At 36.5% G+C, this 27,693-nt stretch overlaps 1 protein-coding gene across 1 annotated transcript in view; it reads left to right on the top strand.

Moving 5' to 3' along the window:
* The first annotated feature begins 4,303 nt into the window (after positions 1-4,303).
* MUC5AC (mucin 5AC, oligomeric mucus/gel-forming) overlaps positions 4,304-27,693 on the top strand; it is a 46,835-nt gene continuing 23,445 nt past the window's right edge. Inside the window, exons 1-30 of the mRNA XM_072929781.1 lie at positions 4,304-4,417; positions 6,299-6,370; positions 7,276-7,335; positions 8,320-8,581; positions 9,563-9,677; positions 10,202-10,292; positions 10,715-10,827; positions 11,315-11,531; positions 11,860-11,985; positions 13,005-13,122; positions 13,877-14,015; positions 15,357-15,467; positions 15,867-15,936; positions 16,700-16,837; positions 16,921-17,085; positions 17,803-17,897; positions 18,870-18,996; positions 19,552-19,807; positions 20,389-20,438; positions 21,052-21,152; positions 21,281-21,432; positions 21,946-22,084; positions 22,180-22,293; positions 22,575-22,754; positions 23,236-23,475; positions 24,079-24,235; positions 24,831-24,959; positions 25,296-25,437; positions 26,704-26,747; positions 26,842-27,048. Of these exons, the coding sequence (XP_072785882.1) occupies positions 4,345-4,417; positions 6,299-6,370; positions 7,276-7,335; positions 8,320-8,581; positions 9,563-9,677; positions 10,202-10,292; positions 10,715-10,827; positions 11,315-11,531; positions 11,860-11,985; positions 13,005-13,122; positions 13,877-14,015; positions 15,357-15,467; positions 15,867-15,936; positions 16,700-16,837; positions 16,921-17,085; positions 17,803-17,897; positions 18,870-18,996; positions 19,552-19,807; positions 20,389-20,438; positions 21,052-21,152; positions 21,281-21,432; positions 21,946-22,084; positions 22,180-22,293; positions 22,575-22,754; positions 23,236-23,475; positions 24,079-24,235; positions 24,831-24,959; positions 25,296-25,437; positions 26,704-26,747; positions 26,842-27,048 (4,003 nt within the window). The 5' untranslated portion in view covers positions 4,304-4,344. The remainder of the gene's footprint in view (positions 4,418-6,298; positions 6,371-7,275; positions 7,336-8,319; positions 8,582-9,562; positions 9,678-10,201; positions 10,293-10,714; positions 10,828-11,314; positions 11,532-11,859; positions 11,986-13,004; positions 13,123-13,876; positions 14,016-15,356; positions 15,468-15,866; positions 15,937-16,699; positions 16,838-16,920; positions 17,086-17,802; positions 17,898-18,869; positions 18,997-19,551; positions 19,808-20,388; positions 20,439-21,051; positions 21,153-21,280; positions 21,433-21,945; positions 22,085-22,179; positions 22,294-22,574; positions 22,755-23,235; positions 23,476-24,078; positions 24,236-24,830; positions 24,960-25,295; positions 25,438-26,703; positions 26,748-26,841; positions 27,049-27,693) is intronic.

Raw genomic sequence — 27,693 nt, 5'->3', positions numbered from 1 at the left:
TCTTTGCAACATGCACCACTGCACAATGCAAATATGCCCTCCAGTATGTGTGTGTACATCAGTTTTTTAGTCCATAATACCAATTGCAAATATTGGCATGCACGATTGTGGTGTCTGTGTTTACAAACTGTAAAGAGGCTTAAGTGTTTATCCCCTTTATACACAGAGATATCCTGGACATGTTCAGAAAACGTGGAAACCCTACTCTGGCCCCCATGTTCACACTCCTCATGGTACAGGGTGCACATTGTTTTTACTTTACTAACTCTGCACAGGATCTTTACTAGCTTCCTATGGGGGGAAAGTCTTAATACAGTACCCTAAGTTGTTCTCTGATGGATTTGCTTCCCAGAGGATAATGGTTAAATAAAATGAGAGATATTATACTCAATATCTTTTGCTTCCTAATTATATCAGTATTAACCAGCCTCTTATGTTGCAGCTTGTCAGTCTCCAGTGCCTGATTTAAAATGTTATGCTTTGCTTGGGTTCTTCTAAATGACACTTTAAACTTTGAAATTAACAGATCAGAAACAGATCTTAATCAAGATACGTATTGCTTGTTTCTAAGTAAAACATAGAGATTGCAATGGAGGTTAGAGCATTATGCTCCTCTACAATGCACACAATAAAAGATAGGAGAACTATTCATATTAATGAAAAGGCTTAAAATCTCAGTTATAATGTGATTTGATTTTCAATTAATGAGTTTTATCTAAGCATTTGGAACTAAAGGAATGGATCAATGCCTCTGTGTTTGACTAGAAAAGAACATAAAAGGAGTTGTATCCCTGTTTTAGTCTTTAATTTAGACTAACTTTGGATAGCTTTACTTTAGATAGACTATATTGTGTAGACTATGAAATACTTAACTGCAGATGATTGAAATGTAGTTCATCTTCACATAAGAGAACATCTATAATGTTCATGAACAACTTTTAAGCTGAAATTGATCAGTTACCTCACTTTTCCGTAGAAGCTTTCAGATAAAAACAATGCATTTGAATTTGCACAGGTCAAAATTCAGGGACAATCAGTATGGTACTTCAGCTGAATTCCATGCCAAGTGTCCCAGCATCACTCTGGAGCTTAAACATGGCTTCAGATGTGGCCAAATGACCAGCCAGAGAAAAATCAAGCAGGCAGTGCCTTGTTAACTTGCATTTTAGCCCTCACACAGAGGAAGTGCTGAAATTCCTGTCAGTTACACGTTTCTTTCTTCCTGCCCTTGAACTGAATACTCCCTACTCCAGTACGGCACCAGGTGGACTAGACAATGTTTTGCATGTCCCTATGAGTTCATCATTCTGTCTTTTTTAACTATAAATGGAGACATTGATTTCAGGCATTATTGCACCCAAAAAGTTAACCAAGTTTGCTCTCACATTTTATTTGCATTCTACAGTGGGTATCTATGAAGATATGATGATCTAATTTTATTTTATGAAGAAGCAGACTCAGAAATCATGAGTAACGTGTAAATAACATCACCACTCTGTAGCATTTGATCACATAGGGTTAAAAAGAATGCATCTGAAAATGCTAACAACTCTTTGACGGAAATATTTAATTCAATTTAATATTGCAGAGAGTAGGAATATGATCCTGTGAAAAAGGAAGAGAAACTAAAGAAAGAAATTTCAGGGTTTTCAGATCAAATGCAATGGCAAAATCTTCTATATTTTCTGTTAAAAAAAAAGCTGATACATCAATAAATTCTTCTAACATATTAATATTTCCATTTATGTAGTCAATTGTATGGATTTGATCATGAGGTACAAAAATCAGATGTTACTCGCAACTAATTTTTAAAATATCCTCTCCCATATCACCTGTATATGTCTATTGAGTGAATGAAGGTGAAAAAGGTGAAATACAATTTGAAGAGGAATTATTTCTTTGAATAATTAATAATGCTACAAAATCAATTTATCATAAATATTTTAGATTATTTTTGCAGTCTCATACATTTTAACACATTTCATAATAATTTCTGAGAAGAAACAGCACAAGATAAGTAATTTAATATGGCAAGAGTCATATGTCAGACTCAATGAATTAACCACTTTTTAGTGTCAGGATAGTTCATTCATTACATATATAAGATTTGAAAATTCCAGTCAAAAATATAGATATAAGGAATCACCTCTGATGGTGCCTTAAAGCTCAATTAAAGAGGTTAAACTGAACTGTAAACCAGTTTCAGCCTAATAGTGATGACCAGACTGGAATGTCTCAGAGATCATATGCTTCCCTGAACATGCAGGAAATGTATATGAAACCACAGCATAGCAACTGTTGATATGAAGTGATTTTTAGTGGTAAGTAATACAATGATTCATAAAGTATGTATTTCTTCTTACTAACATAATCTCTTAATCAGCTTATGTGTGTTACCCACATGAGTTTTATCATTACTTTAATTACGTACCATTTAAATCCATTAATTTTTTTTTCTAGCTCTTCATCCTGGAACTTTGATAATAATCATTAGAGACAATGATATTTGCTTAAAATTTCACTGCATGTATTTCTGTATGTACAAGTATCTTGTAGCCATCTTCTTTTCCTTGTTAAATAATGCTAAGTAAATTGTACAGACTTACACATCAATGAAGTTGCCAAAGGTATAATTCACAACTGAAACTGAACAATTCTTTCCCTCAAAACTTCCAGTTCAGTTTTGTTAGGTCACCTTTATTTAAATAGTTGTACTCTTAAAATTTTCAGGACAACCAGCATATTTCTTGCTTTTGTTTGCTGCTCAGGTAAAAATTGTGCCTTTTATTTCCCTCTTAGTGTTGGAGTTACTTCTTCAAATCTAACAGAGAGTAGATTCTTATGAGATATTAGGAAAATTTCCTTTCATGTGAGACACTGGAACAGGTTGCCCAGAGAAGTTGCAGATGCTCCATTCCCTGAAAGTGTCCAAGACCAGATTTGATAAGGCTCTGCGCAAGATGGTCTAGTGGAAGGCGTCCCTGTCCATGACAGGGGGTTGGAATTGGATGATCTTGAAGGTCCCTTCCAAACACAAACCATTCTACAACTCTATGATTCTATGATAATTTTTCATAAAACATAATAGAAAATTAGAATTGAGAGAATTTCAAATGGACATTCAGTCAATACCCTTGCCCCAGAGCACTATCAACAGCACTAAGGCCATGTAGATGTTTTATTAACCTAGTGATGGCAATTGGACAGTATTCCGAGGCAACCTAAATGAGTATTTCACTATCTTTTCAATGCACCTCTAACATCCCTCCATAATAGCTAAACTCCATTCCATTTTGAACATTGCTAGGACTCCAAAGAGTACAAAGACTATACCAGTGCCTTCATCCTTGCAGGAACTGTTTGAACCTGTGTGGGATTATGGGATCTGCTCTCTTAGTGAAAGACTGTGTTTCTCTACACCCCAGCGTAAAACACTATAAAAGATTAATTTCCCAAAGTACTATAGCTGTAAATGACTATTTTAACATACTTGAAAAGCATTCTTCACTGCCTCATTGCTCTTAAGATAAAGAATATTCCACAAAATATTCTTGCATAACTGTCCTTTAATATCTCTAGGGCTAGAAGTCACATGGATTTTTTTTTAATCATAGGTAGAATCCAACTAATTTTTAATGGTGAAATCATGCTTACTCAGAAAGTAAACAGCTGAAATAACCCTAAAATTGCCCATAGGAGAAGAGGAGTCCCCCAAGGAAAGGGCCACATTACTGACTTGCCAATACAGAAGGATTCTCATTGTGTACACCTGTGTTTTGTGCTTGGCCAGTGGGCTAACTGCTGACCTTAAATAGCATTTGATTTCTTCATTTTCACAAGCAAAGTAGCTCCATAGGCAGGTGCAAACTAATTGTAAAAAATTGTATCAGGTGGAACTCCTTAGGAGGTTTTTGAGAAGCTAATTATCATCACTTGCCCTAAGAAGAAGGGGGGAAAAAAAAAGTGAAGTAATTCTCTCAAACTTTCTGCTCAAAAGTCACCCAGAAATCTTTTGAATTGTGTTTATCCCACAAGAAACAAAAAATTTGGGAAAACTAAGCTTAAGCAAAAATTCTTCTTGCTCACTTAATGACATTTCATCAAAAATGTGGAAAGAAGACTCCTCCTAGAGTGTAAATAGCTGAGGGAAAGTCAGAGCATCCTCTATTTACCTCTGCACCTGCAAAAGAAAACGAAAATGTCTGAAGCCCCACCTTTTAAGAGCCTTGTGAAACAATCTGGGAACTGAGCCAAATTCTACTCTCTCGCTATATAAGACTTGGGAACAGACAGGTATTTCCTCAGAGGCAGGTTGTTCGGTAGTTTCTACCGGACCTCCAGAAGATGGGTAAAGGTGGTGGGACACGAATACCACTATGGATATCAATATTAGCCCTGGTCTTCATACAGATCAAAGGTAGGAAGATTCACTTGCTTGGCATTTTTACTGTTTTAAAGAATTTATAACTTTGGAGTTTTAAGCATTTTTTTTTCCCTTGGCTTTGTGAAGTTAATGAACCTGTTACCTTCATGCAAGATTTTATTTACTGCTTAAAATACTTTCTTTCCTAAGAAGAGAAAGTTAACTCTTTTGAAACTGTCATCCTGTTTTTCTCCAGTTGAAATCTGGAACAGCTCCACTGCATTGAGTGGAACTTTCTCTTAACTTATATGTCTACAAAAATGCCTCAAGATTTGCATTTAGCTTTTAATATCCACTTTAAGGTGGTATAGCATTTCTAAATGTACAAACCAAAAGGTGCAAAGGTGCCTCTAGAAAGGAACGAATCAGCTGAGGAGTATGTCTGCATGAATTATTAAAGACTCTGTTTATCAGGTTATGATACAGTATTGAAGAAAGGGAAGATTTTGTCTGAAAATTATCAGGCAATAGGTTTTAGAAATTAATTTACTCTTGCTTATGAGGTTGCATAAAAGCTTAGCACACAAGGTTGGTTTGCAATGAGTTGAAAACAAATGGTACTGCTATAAATATTCTGAGGGAACTTAATAGTCACAGATGGATGGAAACCTCTTCATTGTTTTTTACCTTTTTTCACCTGATAATTTCCCTTTAAGTTTAAGGTAACAAGAATGTTAGTTTTAAATGCATTTTGATCTCTAGTGCAGATCCTGCTGTATGAGTTCATATTTTACCTGCTCTAGGCAGTTCCATAGTAACTTATGTTAAGAAGTGGTAGTGTCAAAGAATACAGGACTAGCTGTAGCATTAGCAAAACGTGCAATGGCAGAAGGGATCTGCAGTGCATGTGGCATGAGACAGAACAGAGCCACACAGTACATGGAGAGAGAGGCAAAAACCTCTCTGAGGCTGGGCACTGAAGGAGCCCAGACACACTGGATGGTTCCTACATTAAAAAGGGACACATGTCCTCTAACCCCAGCTCTTTCCCCAGGAGGGTACTTGCAGAGTTCCCCACAATTCTGCTTTCAGCCTTAGCTCCTCTAGTGGTCCTCTCCAAAGACTGCCCTGGTGAGGTGCACCCCAAGGGGGGGTGAACCTACCCTTGCAGTTTTCTCTGGCCAGAACAGTCTTCACCTCAACCTGCCCTCTCATGAACTCTCACTAAACACAGCACTGAAAGCCCCTCTGGATAATGCATATATTCTAATTCTGATGCTGCAGTGGAATGGAATGAAAAATGGTTTCTTTGCTTTGGGGCAAAATCAACAGGCACGAATGTATTATTGGAAAAGACCTATTTCCCTCTGTGCGGTGTGGCCTTTGCATTTATTTTCCTTCTGTGGCATTATTGCAAAGAATGCTTGAAGCTATAAAATACAGAGTAACTTTGGCTTTGACAAAGATCAGTCCTCTAACCCTAAAGTGAATTCTTCATGTACAAAAGGGACTTATTTGAAAGCCATCTATCTAGCAAAAAAGGTTTCACTGATGCTTAAAGCATGGAGTGATCATAAAATTTAAGAAATTTAGGTCCGTATCTGAAAAGCTTTTAAGGGAGTCCAGGGGTATACTGTGACAGAATAAGGACCTGCTCAAATCACCACAGGCATGTTTTTGATGGCTTTCCTGCAGTAATTTATTACCCAAAAAGTGGAAAAAGGAAAAGGCTGAAGGAGTGGTGTTTGGCCATCATGATTGCATGTAGCATGGGACCTGATGCATTTCTGGCCTCCTGTACATAAACATGTCTTTGATTTTTTTTTTTTTTGATATACTGAATGTTGCACACTTAAACAGATAAAATTGAGACATTATGAGGGGACTCAAGAAAATTAGACATTCACATTTCCTTTACTACTCTTCTTGATGCAGTTCAAGCCCAGGGTGGTGAACAACCAACAAAGTCAGAGTATGTTTCTCCATCTCTCCTGCAGCGACAAAAATGTAGGTATTTTTATGCTGATCTCTTTCTAATGTTTTGATCCAAATAAGGGTGATAAATAGTAAGATTGATTCCTAGCTACACACATACCACAGACATTAAAAGAGAAATCCTCTGTACAATATATCCAGTTCTCAGACAATTTCTGACTGCTCTAAGCTTGAGAACTTCCTCTGAGATCTGGCCCAGTGGATCTGCTCTACTGATATGATACAGTTATCTAATCTTTGACTTCACGAAAGGTACATAACTTATATCTAAAAGTGTATTTTCAGAAGAGGTGTGTGTTTACATACATATCACCAAGGTACTTGATAGTAGGTAATAAAAGGCACATTTTTTTTACACTGTGTCAAGATGACTGCATCAGTCACAAGAGAATAAGAAAGCTGTAACTACCTTAAACATTAGAATAATTAAGTACTACAAGATCATGCATGACACATAACTGTAAAGTGCAAAACAAGAGTGGAAGGATCCAAAGCTGACTGGTGTATTAATGATGACAGGCTGAAATAACTGATAATTAAATCTGCCATGAAAAATGTGTGCCACGGGTTATTTAAAAATAGCTGTTGTAATCAGTATTACAATACAGTGCTCTAAGGATCATATTGCTGCTTTTGAGTTCAGTGCATCAGGGCCAGCATCAGATGGGAGTCTTGAACAAATGGTGGAAGAAAGTACTACAGTCTGTGCAATTTAGCTGTTAGTGAAATTTATAGAAAGACAGAACACAAAGCAATTTGTTAAAACCACCAATAAAACCTTGTGGAAACTTTCCACTAGAATGTAACTAGTTGTAGGAAATATTATTCACTAAAAAAACTAGGCAATCTCTACCCATGCTTTAGGACTTCAGAAAAGATTAAACCTGGCCAATTTTCTCCTTTCTATTTTCCACCAGCTTTCAAATCCCAAGGAGTGACAATCATTCCACCTTTTCAAAATGCACTGAAAGTAAAGGGTAAGTTAAGCAAATGTCATGGTTCAGGTATCTGTGCCCTTGTTAATGAGACAGAGCATGGAGTGACTGAAAAAAACCCAATAAATTGTGTAAGAACCTTTAGCATCATAAAAGAAAAAATTAACAGAGAATTAATTAATCAGGTAACACAGATAATCTAAATGTAAATCCAGTGCTTTTGACTCATTGTTCTAGGATGCAGCTGTAAGAAAAACTTTTAATATATATTTAAACATGTATACATATTGTACATGTTTTTTCCCAGTATTATACAAATTTCCAGTAAAGAGAGGAAACTATTAGTGTGCTAAAAACTGTTGAGACAGCTTATCTAGGAAATAGGATACAATTCAAGCAGGCTGAGTGTAAATGTGGAAAGGGTTTGGGAAGATAATCAGGGATTTTGGAGAATATGTTTGCAAGGAAAGGAAGACTGAAAAGAAAGAAGAGCTTTCTATAATGGGCTGGAGGAGGAGTAGGGAGATTATTCAAGACCCTGGACACTTCAAGGTGAAGTGTAATTTTGGCACAAGAACCACCAGGCATACATGGGACAGGAATATGTTTTCGAAGATGCTGACAAAAGTCTTCCAGCCAGTTAGAAGTTGTGGGTATGAGTGGCCTTCCCAAGCAGGTGTATCAGCTAGTTTTAAACTAGCTTTAAAATGGTTTTATGGTGAAACTTTAGGACTCCATACATTTAGGAAAGGATATATGGAATAGGGAACTAGAGCACTGGATCTAGTGACCCCAGAGGTCTCTTTTGATCCTAGGTCCTATATCCCTATGCAAAACTGATTAAGCACAAAAAGCAACTGAAATAAATAAACAAATAATGACAAAAATATCTTGACAAAACAGAAAAAAGATGATAAGCCTCTTTTGGAAAGAGGATGTTGAAAGAAGCAGGAGGAATAAAACATCTACAGGGAGGGTATTACAAAAAACTACAGAAAATTCTTACTGTTTGTTTTGAATCCACAGCTGGCAACCCCTCTCACAATGGCCGTGTGTGCAGCACATGGGGTAACTTCCACTTCAAGACCTTTGATGGGGACATCTTTTATTTCCCTGGGGTCTGCAATTACATCTTTGCATCCAACTGCAAGTCTTCCTACGAGGACTTCAACATCCAGATTAGGCGTGCAATGGTGGAAAATGCTACTGTGATCACTCATGTCATCATGAAGCTGGAAGGAGTAGTGATCGAACTGACCCCCAGCTCTGTCCTGCTCGACAACAAATTGTACGTTCCTACCTTGTTCCCAGTGGGCTCTTTGAGCAAGTGTCCCTTTCCTTCATCTCATTGTTGCTCCCAAGCAATGGTAGGGCTCAGGTCCTTCCTGAATTAGTAACAAATACAAAGGAGGGTTTGACAGCAAGCTAAGTGTCACTTGTACAGTTGTGGCTCTTTTCTTCGGATGAGCTGTATCCAATATGCTGTCTCACTGCTACAATAATGTGTGTGTATGTATGCAATTAAGTCTGTAAGCTGCATTCTTTACACCCTTGAAGTTAGTAGGTTCCATTAATTTTAGCACAGCAGAATCCCTGCAAGGTATTTTTGACAGTTTTTGTCCTTGCACTGAACAATGTGCAGTAAAGCAGTGACTGCTTTTCAGCTTGTACCTGAATTAATTTAAAATTATGTGTTCTACAAACTTGCTATCTATGTAGCAATGGTAGCACTGACTTTGGCATTGGGTGTGAAACCTACCCAAAAGGCCAGGTAAATATTTGGGCAGCTATCCCACAGTGAGTCGTCTATTATGGCAGCTTTGTACAGTGAATTAGTCTAAAGGTTATCTTGGGTACAGCTTCCTGAATGGCACTCAGGTCACAGAAAGCCTGGACTCTTGAAGCAAATGCTTCAAGGGGTAAATAGCAATATCCTGAAGCACACTGCCTACAAACAGAGCCTCCCAGCAGTTTTTTGAACAATACAACCACAGATCTATGCTAACATTTTACCCAGTGAAACACCCTTAAATGGAGAAAGCCAAAAGGAACAGTAGGAAAAGCAAGGCCAATCTATTTGCACAATGAGAGGCAATTGCACAGGAAATAGACAAAATATTACAAACCTATGTTGTCTGTAGTAGTTATTGCTCTAATTTCTTCAGACACATGTTGAAAATTCTCAAGGAGAATGAGAATGTCCACAATGATATCCTTTCCATGGATATTCTGTCCCTACCCCTGCTGACTTATGATGATGCTTCCCCAGGGTCCAGATGCCCTACAGCCATATGGGAGTTTTCATAGAGAGAAGTAACAACTATTTGAAAGTTTCTGCCAAGCTGGGACTGACCTTCCTTTGGAATGGACAAGATGCCCTCCTGGTAAGAAAACATCCAAAATACAGCAGAAAGTGTGTTTTTTTGAAAATAGTCTTTTTACACCTTTGCAGTATTACAGCCAGGCAGGCATTAGTTACTTTTCGATTTGTGCCCATTTTTAGTATATTGTTTTTTGTTCCAGTCTTCTTTCAATTTCCTATTTTTCCCCACCAAGCTCAGCTCAAAATCGACAGATGCCAAATTCTAATGTTCCTACCTCACCATGAAGTATTCCTGAGATTCCAGACCTGGCAAAGTATTTATGTTCACAATCCAGGACTAGAATAAGAGCAAGATTTCTTGGTCATTCCTGACCATTCTAATAGTGCCTACCTTGTTATCACACAGCACAGTCTCCACAACAAACATATCTCAAATTTTGAGTACACAAGCAGTACTGGTATAGGCTGTGCTCCTAACCATCAAGACTGCCATTTCTATAAAAACTCTTTCCTCAGTTGTGTTTTATTTTGTTGGTTTTTTTTTGTTTTTTTGTTTTTTTTTTTTTTGTTTTTTTTTTTTTTTAGGTGGAACTAGATAAGAAATATGCCAATCAAACTTGTGGACTTTGTGGGGACTTCAATGGAATTCCAGTCAGCAATGAATTTATTTCAGGGAGTAAGTACTAAAAAGCATTATTAAGTACTGGTGCTTGCTTTTTTTTTTTTTTTTTTTTTTTTTTTTTTTTTTTTTTTTCTTAGAATATACTTTAATATAGGTTGTGGGTTGTATTAACTGGGAAACTGGGGGTACTTCATGTATTCCAGTGGTGTCAGTTGTGCAAAGTCAGGTCTTTGAGATGTATTTAACTGCTTCCATCACTGTTAGATATTTTAAGACCTGCCACATAAAAATTTCTACTTTTTTTCACTTGTTAGGATCCAGTTTTTTATATATACTGTTCATATTTTCCCTTTCATATTATAGTGATATTGTTTGGTAATCACTGTTCACATCATAGTAGATAGTGCCACAGAAGAAAATAACTCCATGTAAAATTTAGTAAGCATTATTCTAATATTTGAACTGTTTTTTTACAGAGACAAAACTGACCCCCATACAGTTTGGTAATAGGCAGAAGATGGATGGACCCACAGAACAGTGTGATGATCCTATTCCTCCTACTTCTCTGATGAACTGCTCAAGAGACTTTGTAAGAACCTCTTTCTCAAAATTTGTTTTATCACTATGAATGCGTTCTCTGCCTTTGGAAAAAATGTTTTAGAAGGGGGGAAATAGAGCATGAATATGACTCAGCTGTAGGTCTCAAAAGAAAAAGATTCTTAATTTCATGTTGTATTCCTCGCTAAAGTGAATGCCAAAAGTTTGCATTCCCCTTCTACAAGAAGACTGTATCTTTTCCTGAAAGAGAAAATTACTGAAGATGTTTTAATATAAAGAAAATATATAATGCTTGGGAAGTGACCTGAGGTGACAGCAACTAAGGATATGGAAGCTATTCAAAGAAGTTCCCTGTGGTTTTGCCCTATTGTTATATTTTTCTTTAGACATCAGCTTATAGATACTGTTGGAAGGGTTTCTGGACCAGATCAATCTTTGATTTGTTCTGCTCCATGCCTTAAATAATTTTTTCATATGTTCTTAACACTTTTGTTTAACTTCTCTCTTTTCTTTCCTAGGCTTCTATCTGTGAGACAGTATTAACCAGCAAAGCATTTATGAGTTGTAACATGCTTGTGAATGTCCAGGACTACATTGAAACTTGCATACAAGACCTGTGCCACTGTGACAGCTCCATGGCTGACTTCTGCATGTGCAACACCTTTGCTGAGTACTCCCGGCAGTGTGCTCATGCAGGTGGACAGCCCCTGAACTGGAGAACCTCAGACCTGTGCCGTGAGTATCTCGGGAAGGGACCTCCACCTGTGCTTACTACACACATCTAGCAAACTTCACACATGTGAGGTTTTTTCCCGAAGAAGGCAGTAATTCAAAAGTGCACAATTATAATGAAATCAGTTTTTACCTGGTAATGCACAAGACTTTGGGAATACGGAAGTTTAGGGGATTTTCAATATGAATCAAAAAATCTAAAATGCTTCAGCCTCCACTTGGATCAGGATACCCTGTCATATCTTGACAGAAAACAACCAAAACTGCAAAAAAATGCTTTCTCCAACTTTTAAATGAGAAGTCAGCTTTATAATACTCTTTCTACTTTTAGCCAAATCATGTCCGTTCAACATGCAGTACCACGAGTGTGGCTCTCCCTGCTCCAACACGTGCAGCAACCCTGAACGATCTGCACTTTGTGAAGATCACTGCACAGATGGCTGCGTTTGTCCTCCAGGCAAGCTCATTTCCTGCCCTTTTCTCATACCAGCCCCCCTAGGATACTCACCTGTACACATTTAGCAACTTTAGTACTCTGGATCATTCCCATCACATCATCAGTATTATTATCATTGAAGTAATGGCTCCATTTCTCCCCTGGATGTACTATTTCTATACAAATTACTAAATATGACCTTTTAAACAACAAATGTGCTTTTATAGATCTATTTTTTATGTATATATATATAAAATGACTGAACTGAGAATAAGATAATTTGCTCCTAATAACAGCAGAGTCTTCTATTCTCAGCATTCAAACTCAGTTCACCAAAAGTATGAAGTTTTTAAGCAGATATTGCATGCAATCATAACTCCTTTGCTGTTAGCAAAGCTGAATCTGGTTTCACAAATGACCAAACCCTTCTTGTCAAGTGTTGTGTGTCTAAACAAGGAGCTGACAGAGCCACTAGGCAGTGTGTTAGATCTGGTGCTTCAGAGAATTGCACACAAGAACTGAGCGTCAGTACAAGATAGATGTGTTCTCTCTGTACATACTTCTGGGTCTAAATTTTTGCTGATGTTGTGACTGTGTATCACGGGAGCTTCACCCCTTGCAGCTGCTCTGCCCATCCCCATGTTTCACAGAATTCACCATCACTTGTTTGTGTTGTAGCATTGATTTCTCTAAGACAATCCTCTGTCTCTGGGCATAGAAATATTTACTGTACAGGTATGTCCCTGGGCAGTCCTACAAGTGGTTCATCTATTCCAGCTCATTACCTAATAGTTTTAATCCTAATTCCATTCTAATGAAACACATAACAGAAAGGTGTTTTCCTAGAAGTCCTTTTTGATCATGCTAAGATTTTTAGATAGACTTCAATGGACTATAGCCCTTCAAACTCTGCTTAACTTCCATTCTATTATTTTAAGATACAGAAGAAATGGGATGTAGTCTCAGGCATCTGCTAGATGTGTGTTCAAAGGCAGGTTCTGCAGTGCACAGAATAAGTAATAGACCCTTTCTTTTCCTAGGAATGGTATTTGATGATGTTAATGGTGCTGGCTGCATTCCTCGCAGAGAATGCCACTGTACCTATGAAGGTGAAACTTATGCTCCTGGTGCCTCCTTCTCATCTAAATGCAGATCATGGTAACATATTTCCTCACTTTTTGGTTTTTTGGGGGTTTTGGGTTGGAGTGTTTTTGTGCATTAGCTGAATATTTACTGATTTCCCCTTTAAAAACAAATGAGCAATTACTTACCAACTGAAATTTCATAATTACACTGCTTTAGAGGGTACTTTCATGTCTGTTTTCCCTTCACATTTGGAACAAAAATTTGAGTTTTTGAATAGGTGCTTCAATTTCAAGAAATACCAATGAAGGAAGATAATCCAAGTCAAATACCAGAGGTGAATTAGTGTTATACCTTTGCAGTACTACAGTGTAATGCTAAGGTCTCATATAAATACTATGGAGAACATGACATTTGGGGGCATGTTACATTTAGAGTGGAAGATGACATTTGAGAAGCTTGTTTGACAAATATATATATTTTATTATCCCTATAATTACTGAAGTATTACTGCATAAGTGTAGGCAACTGTACCTGCCTATTTATTTATTTACCAAGAAATACTTAAAATATTTGACATGGGTTACAGGTTCACCAGGATTGAATTCTGTCCAAAGACTGGAAATGAACAACAACATATAGAGAAAATTATCACCTTAATATAAATGTGCCTGCCCCATAATTGTTTGAGATTTCAAAGCAATACTGGTTCCTTCGGCGGTATGATCAGTGTTTCAAGAGGAAAATTAGGGCATCATCTGCCCTTACTGCCTTTTTATTTTTTTTACACTGCATTATCCAATCTTACTGAATGCCTCCTTCATTTCAGTACCTGTGTTGGAGGTGAATGGTCTTGTGTCACTCAGTCATGCCCTGGGACTTGCAGTATTGAAGGAGGTTCCCACATTTCAACATTTGATGAGAAATACTATTCTTTCTTTGGAGACTGTAGTTATGTCCTAACCAAGGTAAAAATGAGTCACAATCCTTGCTAAAGGAAGTGTTTTTATTATATATAATGTTGTTTGATGAAAACTTCTGGCAATTGCATCAGTTTTCTGAGTCATTGATGGTTAACATGGTTATAGGGTTAACATCCTAAAATGGATTTCAGGACCTTTTCTGTTATGGTTATACTAAATAATATTGTAGTATTTTTGTCTTCTTTGATAATTTTTTAGGATTTTCACTGAGTTTTTATGTTAGATTTCATAACCCAAGGTGTATTCATTGTTTATTTTTACTGAATGACTAAGGTAAACTATTTTCATAAGGACTTCATATTAAATAAAATCTTCTTGACATGATCAATCTGAATCTTACCAAGAAAAAGAATCATAAAAATCTTAGAAAAGAGTGAGAATGAGATGATTTAGAAATAGATTAGCTTAAATCAATGAAACTTTTGGATAAGATTCACAAGCACTGCCTTGATGCACAATGGCAGCATAGGTCAGACTTAAACCTTAAACTCCTCCTTTTGGCACCAACATGTGAAATTAGATTCTCAGGGTCTCTGGAGGCAGAGAAACTCCTAAATTTGTACACAAAAGTTCAAAACGCCCCAGAATTTAATACTGAATTTCTAGAAGGCCATAATTCTGCATCTCAGCTGCCCTCAATTTAGTCTTCACTATGCCAAAAAAGTGATAAGCCACATTCAGAATTACAGCCTACTTTGAGTCTTTCCCTGTTGTTTTTGGCCATTAGGCACACTTTGATGATGGCTCACAGAACATAGTCCTCTGAAAATCAGAACTCTGTTGAAATCTGAGCCTTTATGCAGTAACTTCCTGAATAGCTATTTTAGTTTCATTTTCAATGAGGGAATATTTAAATCCATATTTCCTACCTGTTAAAAGAATGTCCAAATCACCAGAGTCTTGAATAATCTATTCAGTGCAGAAGACATTGGAAACGATCTTTTCTCTCCCTGGTAAACTTCCTAACCAGTGGGCAAGGAGGGCACACCTCCTTCTGCTTTAGCATATTAAACAGGTATTACCTATACATTAGGAACTTATCTTACTAATGCGTGAGGAAGTTTTAATGTTCAGATTAGTATGTCTAACTCACCCCTGAAAGTCAGAAGCAATGCACAGCTTCCAGTGTGCAGACTGCATGAATGCCAGCTTACTTGGTGATTCCAGACACGTATGTTAGACCATAAGAACAAGAAGAAACAAAATATACAATATTTTTAAAATACTAACTTTATTAAGAATTCCATTTGCATGTGAATTTTTTTGAGATAACTATTTCAATGTAGCAAATCCTTTTTAACAATATCTTTGGTTTTCTTCTTCAAGCTCTGTGACAGCAATGAATTCACAGTGTTGGGAGATATCCACAAGTGTGGCCTGACTGACACTGAGACATGCCTCAAGGGTGTTGCCATCAGCCTAAACGGAGGACAAACGGTGAGCAGCAGATGTACACACCTGACATCCTCCAGGGATGTTCTCTAAGATTAACAGATAAGGCAAATGACACCTAACAGCACAGAAAAGAAATTTGCACTGCCTTTTTGTTTTATCAAATTTGAACATCATTAAAAGAAAAATTAAGAATAAAGTATGTGCATTTGAAGAGAAGATCTTAGTAGCTTTCTGTTATTTATACAACTTCTGGTTTTTTGCTTTCTTGGACAGTCAGTGGAACACAGTAATAAAGATTAAAGAAATAGTACAGTAATCAGAACATCATCATAGTCTCTGTCCATTTTTTTCCCCCTTATATCTTGATTAGTACTGGAAAGGAAACATTTGGAAAGTATTTAACTTATCTGCTTGATAATAATTGTCTTTTCTTGTGGACAGAACATTGTGATCCAGCCTTCTGGGAGTGTATTTGTGAATATGATCTACACACAGTTACCATTCTCAGCAGGTAAGTTCCTTTGAAAAACTTCTATTTCTCATTTTTATTTTAAAATGTTACTACATGAGTTAAACTAAAGATAAATTGTACCTCTGATTGCACTCCCAGAGACCATTATCTCCCATTTTTTTGTGATAGTATTTGCCTATTCAATACTAATAACTTTAGCAAAATCATGGGTTATATTAGTGATATCTAATTAGTTTAACCAAATAGTGTTGTTGCACACTTTCAGATCCAAACTTTGTCATAATAGAGGAAAGAAAAATTCTGACATGCAACTGGACTCCAGTTTCTCAAGTCATTACTTCCCTGTGTTCTCCCATCCTTGTTCTCAAAGCAAATTCATCACTGAAGTTTCTCACATGCCAGTTCTTCTCAAACACTACTGCACCTGAACACAAATCAAACCATGAAAGGACAGAATAGTCCCAGACTCCATTGGAGTCTTCAATTAAATAGCACTATAGCATTTTCATCAAAAAAAGGCAACCTTCAAATAACAACAGATATGTTTGTTCTTCTCTCATTTCAAAACATCTGACAGAAAGTCGAGGTTTTGTATACATTTGTTGCTTAGGTGCTGTTTTGGTGCTGGATTTGAAATCCTGTAAGGATCATTTTCCCCCCAGTTCTTCAGAAATTAGGATCATATCAAACACGTCTGTAGAATTCCTCTACTATTCCTCTACTATATTGTTTCTGTAATGAACAACTAATTCAGCTGCTCATCTTGAATACAATTATAACTATTTTGTTCTTGTATTCGTAGCAAACATCACCATCTTCAGGCCTTCATCTTTCTTCATAATTCTGCAAACAAATTTCGGCCTTCAGCTACAGGTTCAACTCATGCCTTTAATGCAAGTTTTTATAGACTTAGACCCATCACACAAAGGGCAGACCTGTGGTGAGTGACCTTGTCCTAACAACTGCCTTCACCAGGACCTGTCATCCTGTAGAGAATTGCACAGACCATCTGCTTCCTTCTAGGTCTCTGTGGAAACTTCAATGATGTACAGACAGATGATTTCAAAACCACCAGTGGTGTGATAGAGGGCACTTCAGCTGCCTTTGGCAATACTTGGAAAACTCGGGCTGATTGTCCTGATGCCAAAAATACCTTTGAGGACCCCTGTACTGTCAGCATACAAAATGGTAAGCTCAGCCATCTCTTCTATTCTCCTCTAAGATGCAAAGATGAAACAAGCTGATCAGCCGCCAAGCATTTAGCCAAAATAACAGAACTATTTGCACATGCAGACAATTTTCCTCAGTTGACACTAGAAGTCTTCAATTAAGAAATAATAACTAGCAAAATATTTTGGATCTTCAGATATATTCCTTTGGATCAAGACAACAAGTCAACATACTTAAGGGAAACTGGAACCATACAGCATATTAGGGATTCATTCCTGGAAAGGACTCATTGTCACAGCTGTGCAGTGAAGGTTGTGGCCCTTCCACTGTTAAACTTAGAACCAGACTTAGAGTTCAGAGACTGAAAGCATTCAAGCTGCATTTCAGCCAACAAAATATATAATTCTTGAGTATTCACAAGATAAACGATGCTAGTTCATCTCAGAAAAAAGTGTATCTTTTTACAGTGTGAACCTTCTTTTTAAAATTCAGCTAGGGGTACCTTTAGTTTATTCCATGACAATTATAATGAATTAGAGAACATTCAGTTTATAAAGAGTTCATACTTCTGCCTAGAGGAAGTGAAAGACTGTGTGCCACAGCAAATGCAGAGGTTAATGATACTGTAATGTTAAGCTTCTGTAATTTCCTCCCTGGAGAAGGTATACTTACGTTGAGACAAGAGTTTTGCAAATGCACTGCCATACAAATCCTTACCTTGTTTTCAATTCACAGACCAGTATGCTCAGCACTGGTGTGGACTGCTCTCCGATACCACGGGACCTTTTGCTGAATGTCACTCAACAGTGAATCCAGAAGTTTACTATAAGGTATTTGGCTCTAATGCCATCCATCCAATATAGGAGAAAACGACTCAGATTTCTGATACTAACACCTGAGAGAACAACTTACCAGTTGCGAGGAGATGAATTCATGATAGTTCTTTACAAGCCAAGGGTTCATTCTTATCTACTCAATATGAAATTTGCTCCTTTGTGAAACTATCTTTCTTTCTATTCCCTGGAAGATAAATGTAAAGGTGTATTCTTCCTGTACCTGTTTTAGGTGCAAATTTAAAGACTAAGTTAGGAGTTTGGATTCACTGTCAAAGGATAAAAATTGTCCTTTATGAGAGATATAATGAAAGCTTTAGCCAGAATCTTAACTGGTGCTTTAATTCCTCTGAACTGCTCTCAGAAGACTTTTGCATATATGCAAGGACAAGGCAAGCAAAGTGTGTAAAAAGCAGCGGTGAGAATTAGACAAGATGTGAATGAAAATGTTCCAGAAATTCAAGTGATGCAACTCTGTACCAGAGTCCCTGGGTACTTTAAAAAACCTTCCTGTCACTGGAAATTTGTAAGATTATCCTCAATAAACATCATCCGGAATTAACAATATTGTATTACCCCTGTCCAGCATAGAAACACATCAAATAACTTCTTGTATTCTTTGTTCCTCTGCTGCAGAGAGCCCAGGCTCTTAATCAAAAGCTCCAAAAGCTGGGTGGCATCAAAAAAATCTCAATTTATTCCAAATATATATGGTACAGTGGCAACAAATTTGAAGTAGTTGTTGTAAAACTGCCAACACGTGAAAAAATAAAAACTAGTTCAAAATAGTGAATCTCTAGTTGCTCTTTTTTCAAACTCTTGAAAGAGCTCAATAAAAATCGGACATATATTCACTTATACATGTGAATTACACTCTTTTAAACCTCTAATGAACGTAATTCTTAAAAACTGCAGAGTTCCATGGCTTTGAAATGGCATTCTGATGATCACATCATCCTCTGTTCCTAGACCTGCATGTTTGACACGTGTAACTGTGAGAAGAGTGAGGACTGCATGTGTGCTGCCCTTTCCAGCTATGTCAGAGCCTGTGCTGCTAAAGGAGTTCTTCTCGCTGGATGGAGAAGCAAAGCCTGCAGTAAGTTTTACATCCCTTTTGTCTTTTGAAAATGATCACCTAGAAGGCCCTACACAGCAACTCTCAGGGATTCCACAGTAAATTCTGTTAAACTGGAGTTTAAGTATAGCATTGACTTCAAAGAATCTGAGTAGGAAAGGAATGCCATAAAGATAAACAACAAACAAGACGAAATATTAAAAATGGGCTTTGTTAGATTACTTGCTCAGAACCATAAGAAAAAAGCCTGAAGAGAAATACCCTTGCAATAGAAATAAAATAAGTAGGGTGCTTATCAACTTACTTTGATAAGAAGTATAAAAATAGCATAGAGGAAGAAACATACTGTGTCTTACTATAATTGAACTTTTTTTTTTTTAACTTGGGCAAAACATATGACACATTTATAAGGGAAAATTTTGCTCTAGTACTACAAAAAATTACACTACTGGACATATCAGTAAAGCATGTGTACATACAATGCCACATTTATCATACATACTTTATCTCAAATACTTTATACCTATATTGATTCTTGAATGAACAACAAATATAACTCACCTTCTTACTCTCAAGCAAAATACACCACCTTGTGTCCGAAGTCCTTGAAGTACACCTACAATGTCGATTCCTGTCAACCCACCTGCCGTTCTCTGAGTGAGCCTGATGTCACATGCAGCATCAAGTTTGTCCCAGTTGATGGCTGTACCTGCATAAATGGAACCTACATGGATGACAGTGGCAAATGTGTGCCTGCTTCTAGCTGTCCTTGTTACTACAAAGGAATGCCTCTGTCTTCTGGTGAAGTTGTTCATGATAATGGTGTTGTCTGGTAAGAGATTTGTAAAAAAAGTGAAGAGGTTAGATATAGGCAATCATGAAACCATATAAATGTTGTGAAATCAATTTAATTTCTATAATTAAAATTTTCAATTTAAAAAAATCATAGCTTCTTAATTTTTAGGGCTACCCATGTTTGGAAGATTGTTCATAAACAACTCCAGGAATTCAACAAACAAAATGTCCTGTGGTGGGTCTGCCTTTGCTAACAGCCCAACTCCCACCCTGTCCCTTGCCTCCACACATAATTTTCTTATCCATGACTGTAAAAAGCTTGTTCCATGGTGAAAGATGCCTGGTAATTCTGTTATCCCATTTTGATGGGAATCTGAACTATTCTGAAGGACAGCTTTAAACCAGGCATATAGACAGAGCAATCATTATATGGAATCTACTTGTATTTTGTTTTACTCTAATACAGAATATTAATATTTTTTAAATATGCAAATTATTTGATAAAAAACACATTTTATTTTATTACAGAGTAATTTTTCATTCTTTCAAGTTCATTGGGAAATAGGCTGAAACTTAACAAGAAGAAGTATAAAAATATCCATTTGCTTGTTTTTATAGCACTTGTGCCTATGGAAAGCTGAGCTGCATTGGTGAGAAGCCTGAACCAGGTAACATATCACTTAAGACTTTCTTTAATTCTCCCTTTCCATCTTCAGTCTTTTTGTTTCTTTCTTCTCTTGTCATAATGATGCAAATTGTACAAGTCTGAAATCAACCAAGAAAAGGAATTAAGTTCTTCTGTAATATAGAGGACATTCTCAAAATATAAAGAAACACTGTCTTACCTTTCAGGTGGTTGAAGTTAGAACCCCCTGGGTTACCCAGGGTAACAGGATACTTGCTCACCTCACTTAATGTGAGAGGAAAGCTATTCACATTTTAATTAAATTATAAAAGCAAAAAAACCCCAAAGCAAGCAAAAAAAAAAAAAAAAAAGTCAAACAAGTAAACAAGGATATTTCTTATCCTGTTTTGTTCTGGTTTTCTGAAAGGAAGTGTTTCATGAAGCTAAATAAAAATTAATTTTATTGAGTAGTCCAAGCATAATCACAAAAACCACGTGAATATGAAATCAAAACAATGTTTGGTTTCTCTCTTTCACTACATGCATCACACTAAGGTGCACATAATTCATGAAGGAGTATTTCCATTTTTTCTTGGGAACATAGAGATACAAATGCATGGTTGGGCTCACATTTCTCATGGTTTTTCCTCTTGCAGTCTGTGTGCCTCCCATGGTTTATGTTGACTGTGACAATGTCACTGCAAATGTGGTAGGAGCAGGATGCCAGAAGAGCTGTCAGACTCTAGACATGGAATGTGTAAGTACAGACTCTTTATACCTAGTTGAAAGCATATTAATAAAGGTATCTCTTACAATTACCAGCTACAGCTGGACTCTTCCAGCAGGGAAATGTTTCAAGACATGTTTTCTTTATGGTCCTTACAGTACAAAACTCACTGTGTCTCTGGCTGTGTATGTCCTCATGATCAAGTGTCGGATGGCAAAGGTGGCTGTATTGCTCCAGAAGACTGTCCATGTATTCACAATGGGAATTTCTACAGTCCAGGAGAATCAATCAGAGTTGGCTGTAACAACTGGTAAGAGCATATTGAAAAATAATATTTTGGAAATAGAACAGTTTAAGATCTACATAAATAACATCATTTCACTCTAGCAGTATCAAGATTTCTAGAATCCTGCATAAAACAATCCACTTAGTACCTGAAAGGCAAATTCTGTCTATTTTTCTCAATGGCATAGCCCATAAATTGCAAGTTGTCAGAAAAATACCATGGTTTTGATGTCATATTCATTCAAGTATTCAAGTTAAAAAAAAAAAAATCTTTCTTCTAAGGAAGTCCTTCCATTTCAATAGATCCAACAGGATCTGAAAATGTGAAAGACTTGGTGTCTTCTGATGCAGATGATTCATTACATTAAGTAACACAGTCTTGGGATAAATTCCAGTACTTCTTGACCTATGTTGCATTTTTGAGAATAAGCGAACCTTATTTTTTCATTAGAATCTTAACAGATGTTAAAATAGAGAAATGTACCTATATTGTGTTTTTCTAGTTTTTACATTGGGAGTGCTTTTTTTTCTTGTGTAGCACATGTAGAAACAGAAAATGGCAATGCTCTGAGGAACCCTGCCTGGAAACATGTTCTGTTTATGGAGATGGGCATTATACCACCTTTGATGGCAAACGCTTTGATTTTGAAGGAGACTGTGAATATGTTCTGGTCCAGGTAACAGAGTCCTGCCTAGATTTTTGCTTGAAATACCTTGCATTTTACTTATGAACATGTAACATAAAACAGTGAGTATAATTCTCCTGTTTCAGAACTACTGTGGTCAACAAGCTATGAACCAGGGAACCTTCAGAGTCATTACCGAGAACATTCCATGTGGCACTACAGGAACTACCTGCTCTAAGTCTATTAAAGTTTTCCTGGGTGTAAGTATTTTTTTTAGTTGTGCCAGAAGGATGGAACAAGCTGTCCCAACTAGGCTGCATAGGAGAAGTGACCTCCAACATAATGACAAGGTCACTAGACTTTTTTCCTCTCTGCTCTAGAAAGCAAAGGTGGGAAATCTACAAAGAAATTTCTTAACCTGAGGTTGTTGAATAGCATCCTCTTGATGATAATATTATTTCAAGAAGTTACTGTCAATATATAAAACTACAAAATAGTGATTTTCTAAATTAGCCTCTAACTTTTTCTTCTCCTGTCTTAGAACTATGAGCTGGTACTTGGTGATGGACACTCTGATGTCATCCAGAGGACACCTGGAGGAAAAATGCCATTCCAAATTCGTTCCATGGGCATCTACCTGGTGGTTGATACTACTGTTGGTCTGATACTCATGTGGGACAAGAAAACCAGTATATTCATCAAACTTAGTCCCAGCTTTCAGGTATACTTTAAAAGTGAAAACATGAATGAAATTAATTCTGTAACATAGTCATATTGTCTTTTAAAGAAAGAGGGTGGAAATTTAGACTGTAAACCAGAAGAGCAGAAGCCACATAATACTATCCTTGTTATGTTGACTTAAATTGTGTACTATGCATTATCCTTAAATTATATTATTCAGCAATGACATAACAGCAACTTTATCAGTAGCTTTCTTCATGAAAAACCCTCACTGAAGAGACATATTTAGCATCAGCTAAAACTAAATATCTCAGTACTTAGAACAAAACACATCAGTCCACTCCTTCATAACAAGCTAGAGACCTCTCTTCATGAGAAGCATTTTATGAAAATATCCAACACTGTTATTAAATAGGCATTAATAATCTTACATAAGAGTCATCCTGAGGTCTGCTACTCACAGCTACTAAGAAATTGTACATTGCTGATCTTTGTAATTTTGGTTTTTTATCTTGATGCAGGGCCATGTCTGCGGACTTTGTGGAAACTATGATGGCAATGGAAATAATGACTTCACTACTCGCATTCAGTCTGTGGTAGGAAATGTGCTGGAGTTTGCAAATAGCTGGAAAGTATCTTCTAATTGCCCAAATGCCAATCGTACACAGGATCCATGCACTGCAAACCCATACAGGAAAGCCTGGGCACAGAAGCAATGCAGCATCATCACCAGTGAAGTGTTTGCAAAGTGTCACTCACAGGTATGAATGACAAAAAATTTAGTCTTAAATTCTCAACAAAATGATTACATCCATTTTTATGTGGAATAAATTAAAAAATACTCTAAAATACATTTTGTCATGCTTGACAAAGTGAAGTTAGATGAAGTTCCTGCATAGAGTGACTGCATAGAAATATTTTCACTTTCATTTTCTCAACTTTCATCTTGAGCAAGTATACTAAAGAAATGGATTGTTTTGCTTTGGTTAGTTTGTTTGTGTTAATAGAAGGAACAACAGGAGATATATCTCAGTAGATATATCTCGGTATATGTTTATTGTCTAATGGCATAATTTTCCACTAATACAAATGCCAGCCACCTGATATGTATGACTCTGTGCTAGCTTGTAGTAATTTCCAGTATTTTGCAATGGTCTTCAACACCAACCAGTTCTTAATATTGCAGCTTACTAGCAATAGCTTTATTCTTCATTTTCCTCTTGATTTTTCAAGGTGTTCTCATGATTTCTTCCTTTCTTAGCTTTCTCTCATACAGACCTATGAGTTTCAGATATCTTATTCAGCTATTTTAGGACAGTGCAAAGAGGAAAAGGGCATGAAAACTTGCATGTTTTCTCTATCAGGTTGAACCAAATGAATATTACCAATCATGTGTGGATGATGCTTGTGCCTGTGACACTGGAGGAGACTGTGAATGTTTCTGCACAGCAGTAGCTGCCTATGCTCAAGCATGTAATGAGCTGGACATCTGCATATCATGGAGAACCCCATCCATTTGTCGTGAGTTTCAACCCACTACTTTTTTAAGGGGTTCAGAGGGAAAGAAAACAGAAGGGGAGAAAAAAAAGAAACAAAGGAGAACAAGAAAGGAAGGATAAAATTGTGCTTCTAAGAGTCACAGCTATATGCTTAAAAAAGCAAACAAACAAACCCTAAAAAACACCAACAAAGCAGTTGAGTAAATCACTGGAAAACAATCTATCTTAGCTAAATGAAACCACAGGCAATAAGTTTAAAATCAGTGTGATTAGTGTCTAATTAACTTGACAATCATGATACACTACTGGTGAAATATGATATTTTATACACTACCACATGTCTAGATCAGGTTCCATGTAAATAAATATAAGTGCAAGCTAAGATCAGTGATTCAATCAACTTATTTTTCATGTTTAATGTGTAACTCCATGATGTATATATTTATTGGTGTTAAAAGGTTTTAGAAATGTAGCAATTGTATTGCCTTAACAATAAGACAATATATTGTTCCCCACATATGAGATTATGCTGATCCCATTGGATTTTTACATAGAAAAACTAAAACAGTATAGAGCTAAAACATCAAAGGTATTTTTTCTGGCATTTCTTCTTCTAGCTCTCTTCTGTGATTACTATAATCCACAAGGGGAATGCGAGTGGCACTACAAGCCATGTGGAGCACCTTGTATGAAGACCTGCAATAATCCAAGTGGGAAATGCCTTCATGAGATGAGGGGTTTGGAAGGTAAACATAATTATGCATATCTCGTTCTACTTGAAAGGTTAAAATACAGTATGGTGAACAAAATTTTTATTACTCACTGTATGACACGTTTGCACTAGAAAATGTAAGAAAAGATTTTCTAATTAGTATTGTATTTCCTAATGGATTATGTACTTGTTTGGAATGAAGATGGGGACAAAATACTCCAAAGCCTAATGTGCAATCAAAGGAATAGCAGTAAGAGGATGTGACATTCCACTTACCATGTGGGACATTTTGGGAAAAGCAGATTATGAGTGTAGGCTTACTTATAATTATGAAAGGCCTAGTGTCAACCTGACTCTTTTTTTATTGCAGGTTGCTATCCACAATGTCCAAAGAATAAGCCCTATTTTGATGAGGAAACCATGACCTGTGTTTCTTATTGTGGTTGTTATGAAGATGGAAAATATTACAAACCAGGAATGGAGATGCCTTCAAAGCAGAATTGTGAATCATGGTAGGATTAGAAAATAATTTTAAAAATAGATTTTAAAATTGTGGAACATAATCCATCACACATTAAATGTGTTAATTACCAACAGGAACTAGGCCAGTCAGAGGCTGATGAACAATGTCATTTTCTTCCCTTCCTAGGAAATAATAACACAGTGAAACATTTTATCATCAAGAGATTAATTTACTACTTATTTTGTATATTTATTAAATAACATTTAATTATTCATTATAAAATGAAGTGAAAATGAGCTAAAATAATTTAGCTTGTTCCCTAAAAAATTAGGGAAGAGTCTGAGAATTTTTAATAAGATATACCTAATCTCATCACGTGAAATTCATTAGAAGTGAGCAGCCAACACATCTACATTGTTTTGAGCTTGTTTTTGTTATCACGCTGGTACTTGCATAGTTGCAACAGTCAGCGCGTATTCTCACACATTACCAATGACAAGTGCTGCTAAGCCTTCTGTAAAGCTTAAGTACAGAGTTAGCAAAAGCAATTGTGAAGCAGTTGTCTTAAGATACCTTTAAAGAAGCTACACATAAATATGCTAAGCAGTGCAATCTGAATAGCAAAAATCTTAAGCTGAAAGCCATTGGAGCTAAACCAACATCCTTTGCAAGGTTTGCACTTCATAGATGCCTTCACCTATATCATCTAGGCCATTAACAGCACTAAACCTAATCCATTAAACACCTATCCAAATCTCAGTTTGATCAGTGTATAGATGTCCTTAGTTCCTGTAAATAAATAGGTCAAGATTCAGTTCTTAACAGATAAATTGCCCTTCAAACCAGAATTCTTCTTGCATATTATGGAAGCCTAATGGAAATTCACTGTGTAGCTTACCTCAACATCCGTGGTAGTAATCCTTTGTATATATCCTTTGAAATGTAAATGATATATATACTGTGCTTTTCCCCTGCAAAAAATAGATCTGTTGGGTAGATAAGAATATTTTAAATCACCCATCTTACATCTTTTTTCCTGTTCCCAAAAGCATTGGTAGGGATGCTGCATGATTTATATGCTGGCTCAAAGAAGAGCTACCTTTATTGCCAGAGAACTTGTACCCTGAATCTAAATACCTAGCCTGAATTTGTAGAGCAGAACCGACTGTCTAGCTCAGACAAGGGTCATTTTACATTTAAACACACAATTAATAGCAAAGGATTGATAGAAGAAAAATTATAACAAAAAAAAGTCATGAACTAGTATGTCCTGATAATCTCATAATCACTCATAATCTGTTTTCCTCTTTTTCAGCGAATGTACAGTTCATGGCAAAAAATGCAGATATGATGAACATGGTATGTTGATAAAGTCATTTATATATGAATAAGACACATTTAGGGTACGCTGTGTTTCAGCTAGCAAGGAATAACATCCTGTTTTGATCTACAGAATGTGTCTGCATTTACGAAGGGCAGAAGTACAACTACAATGATGTGGTCTACAACACTACAGATGGCACAGGATGGTGTATTGTTGCAATCTGTGGGACCAATGGAACACTTCAAAGGCTTATGCATGAATGTCTAATCTCAACATCACCCACAACAGCAACGACATTTCACTTCAGCTCTACACCACCTACCACTACTTCCACAGGTAGGTCCTTTGTAGCCCCTAAGATTGTATTTTCTTGTTTAGTGAGAAAAACATATTTTACAGTACTAAGTGGGTTGCTCAAATATTGGCATTGAGATAATAAAATTTTTGGTTTTAGAATTCCTGTACAGCATTCTTCAGGCTGGGAAACGCAAGTTCCTCTAGGTATATGTTGTTTTATGAAATCAGTATTTCGTATAAAATACATACGTTTTGAAATTACAGAAAATATCAGCATTACTGGAATTCAGTAGCTATTTTCCATCTTTTTCATAATGAGAGTTTATCTGCAAAAGCCCTCCAACCAATAAATGGTTCCTTCAGATCAGAGCTAAAATACAAAGTGTAGGGATGTTTGAAATAAAGGAACAAAGACTGCTCTGCTCTAAGTCAGGAGTCAACTGATTTGGAAGAAAAAAGCTACTCTTTCCACCGATTTCAATACATTCCAGAGAGACTAGTATATGGTGAAGCAAGACAGAACCAAAGCAAATAGACTGAACCGAATGCAAAACAAGTGAGACTTGGTTTTTTTTTTTCCTAGAGTGTATAAATTAGACCTGAACCTTATTTCAGCACCTTGTAACATATAATTAGTATTCCCTTGGGAAGTGACAGTTTGAAGCATGTCACTACATTAAATTG

Source organism: Taeniopygia guttata, chromosome 5, assembly GCF_048771995.1.
Source record: "Taeniopygia guttata chromosome 5, bTaeGut7.mat, whole genome shotgun sequence".
NCBI classification, from domain to species: domain Eukaryota; kingdom Metazoa; phylum Chordata; class Aves; order Passeriformes; family Estrildidae; genus Taeniopygia; species Taeniopygia guttata.
Note: the sequence above shows the minus strand (reverse complement) of the source record. Positions and strands in the feature narration are given on the sequence as shown.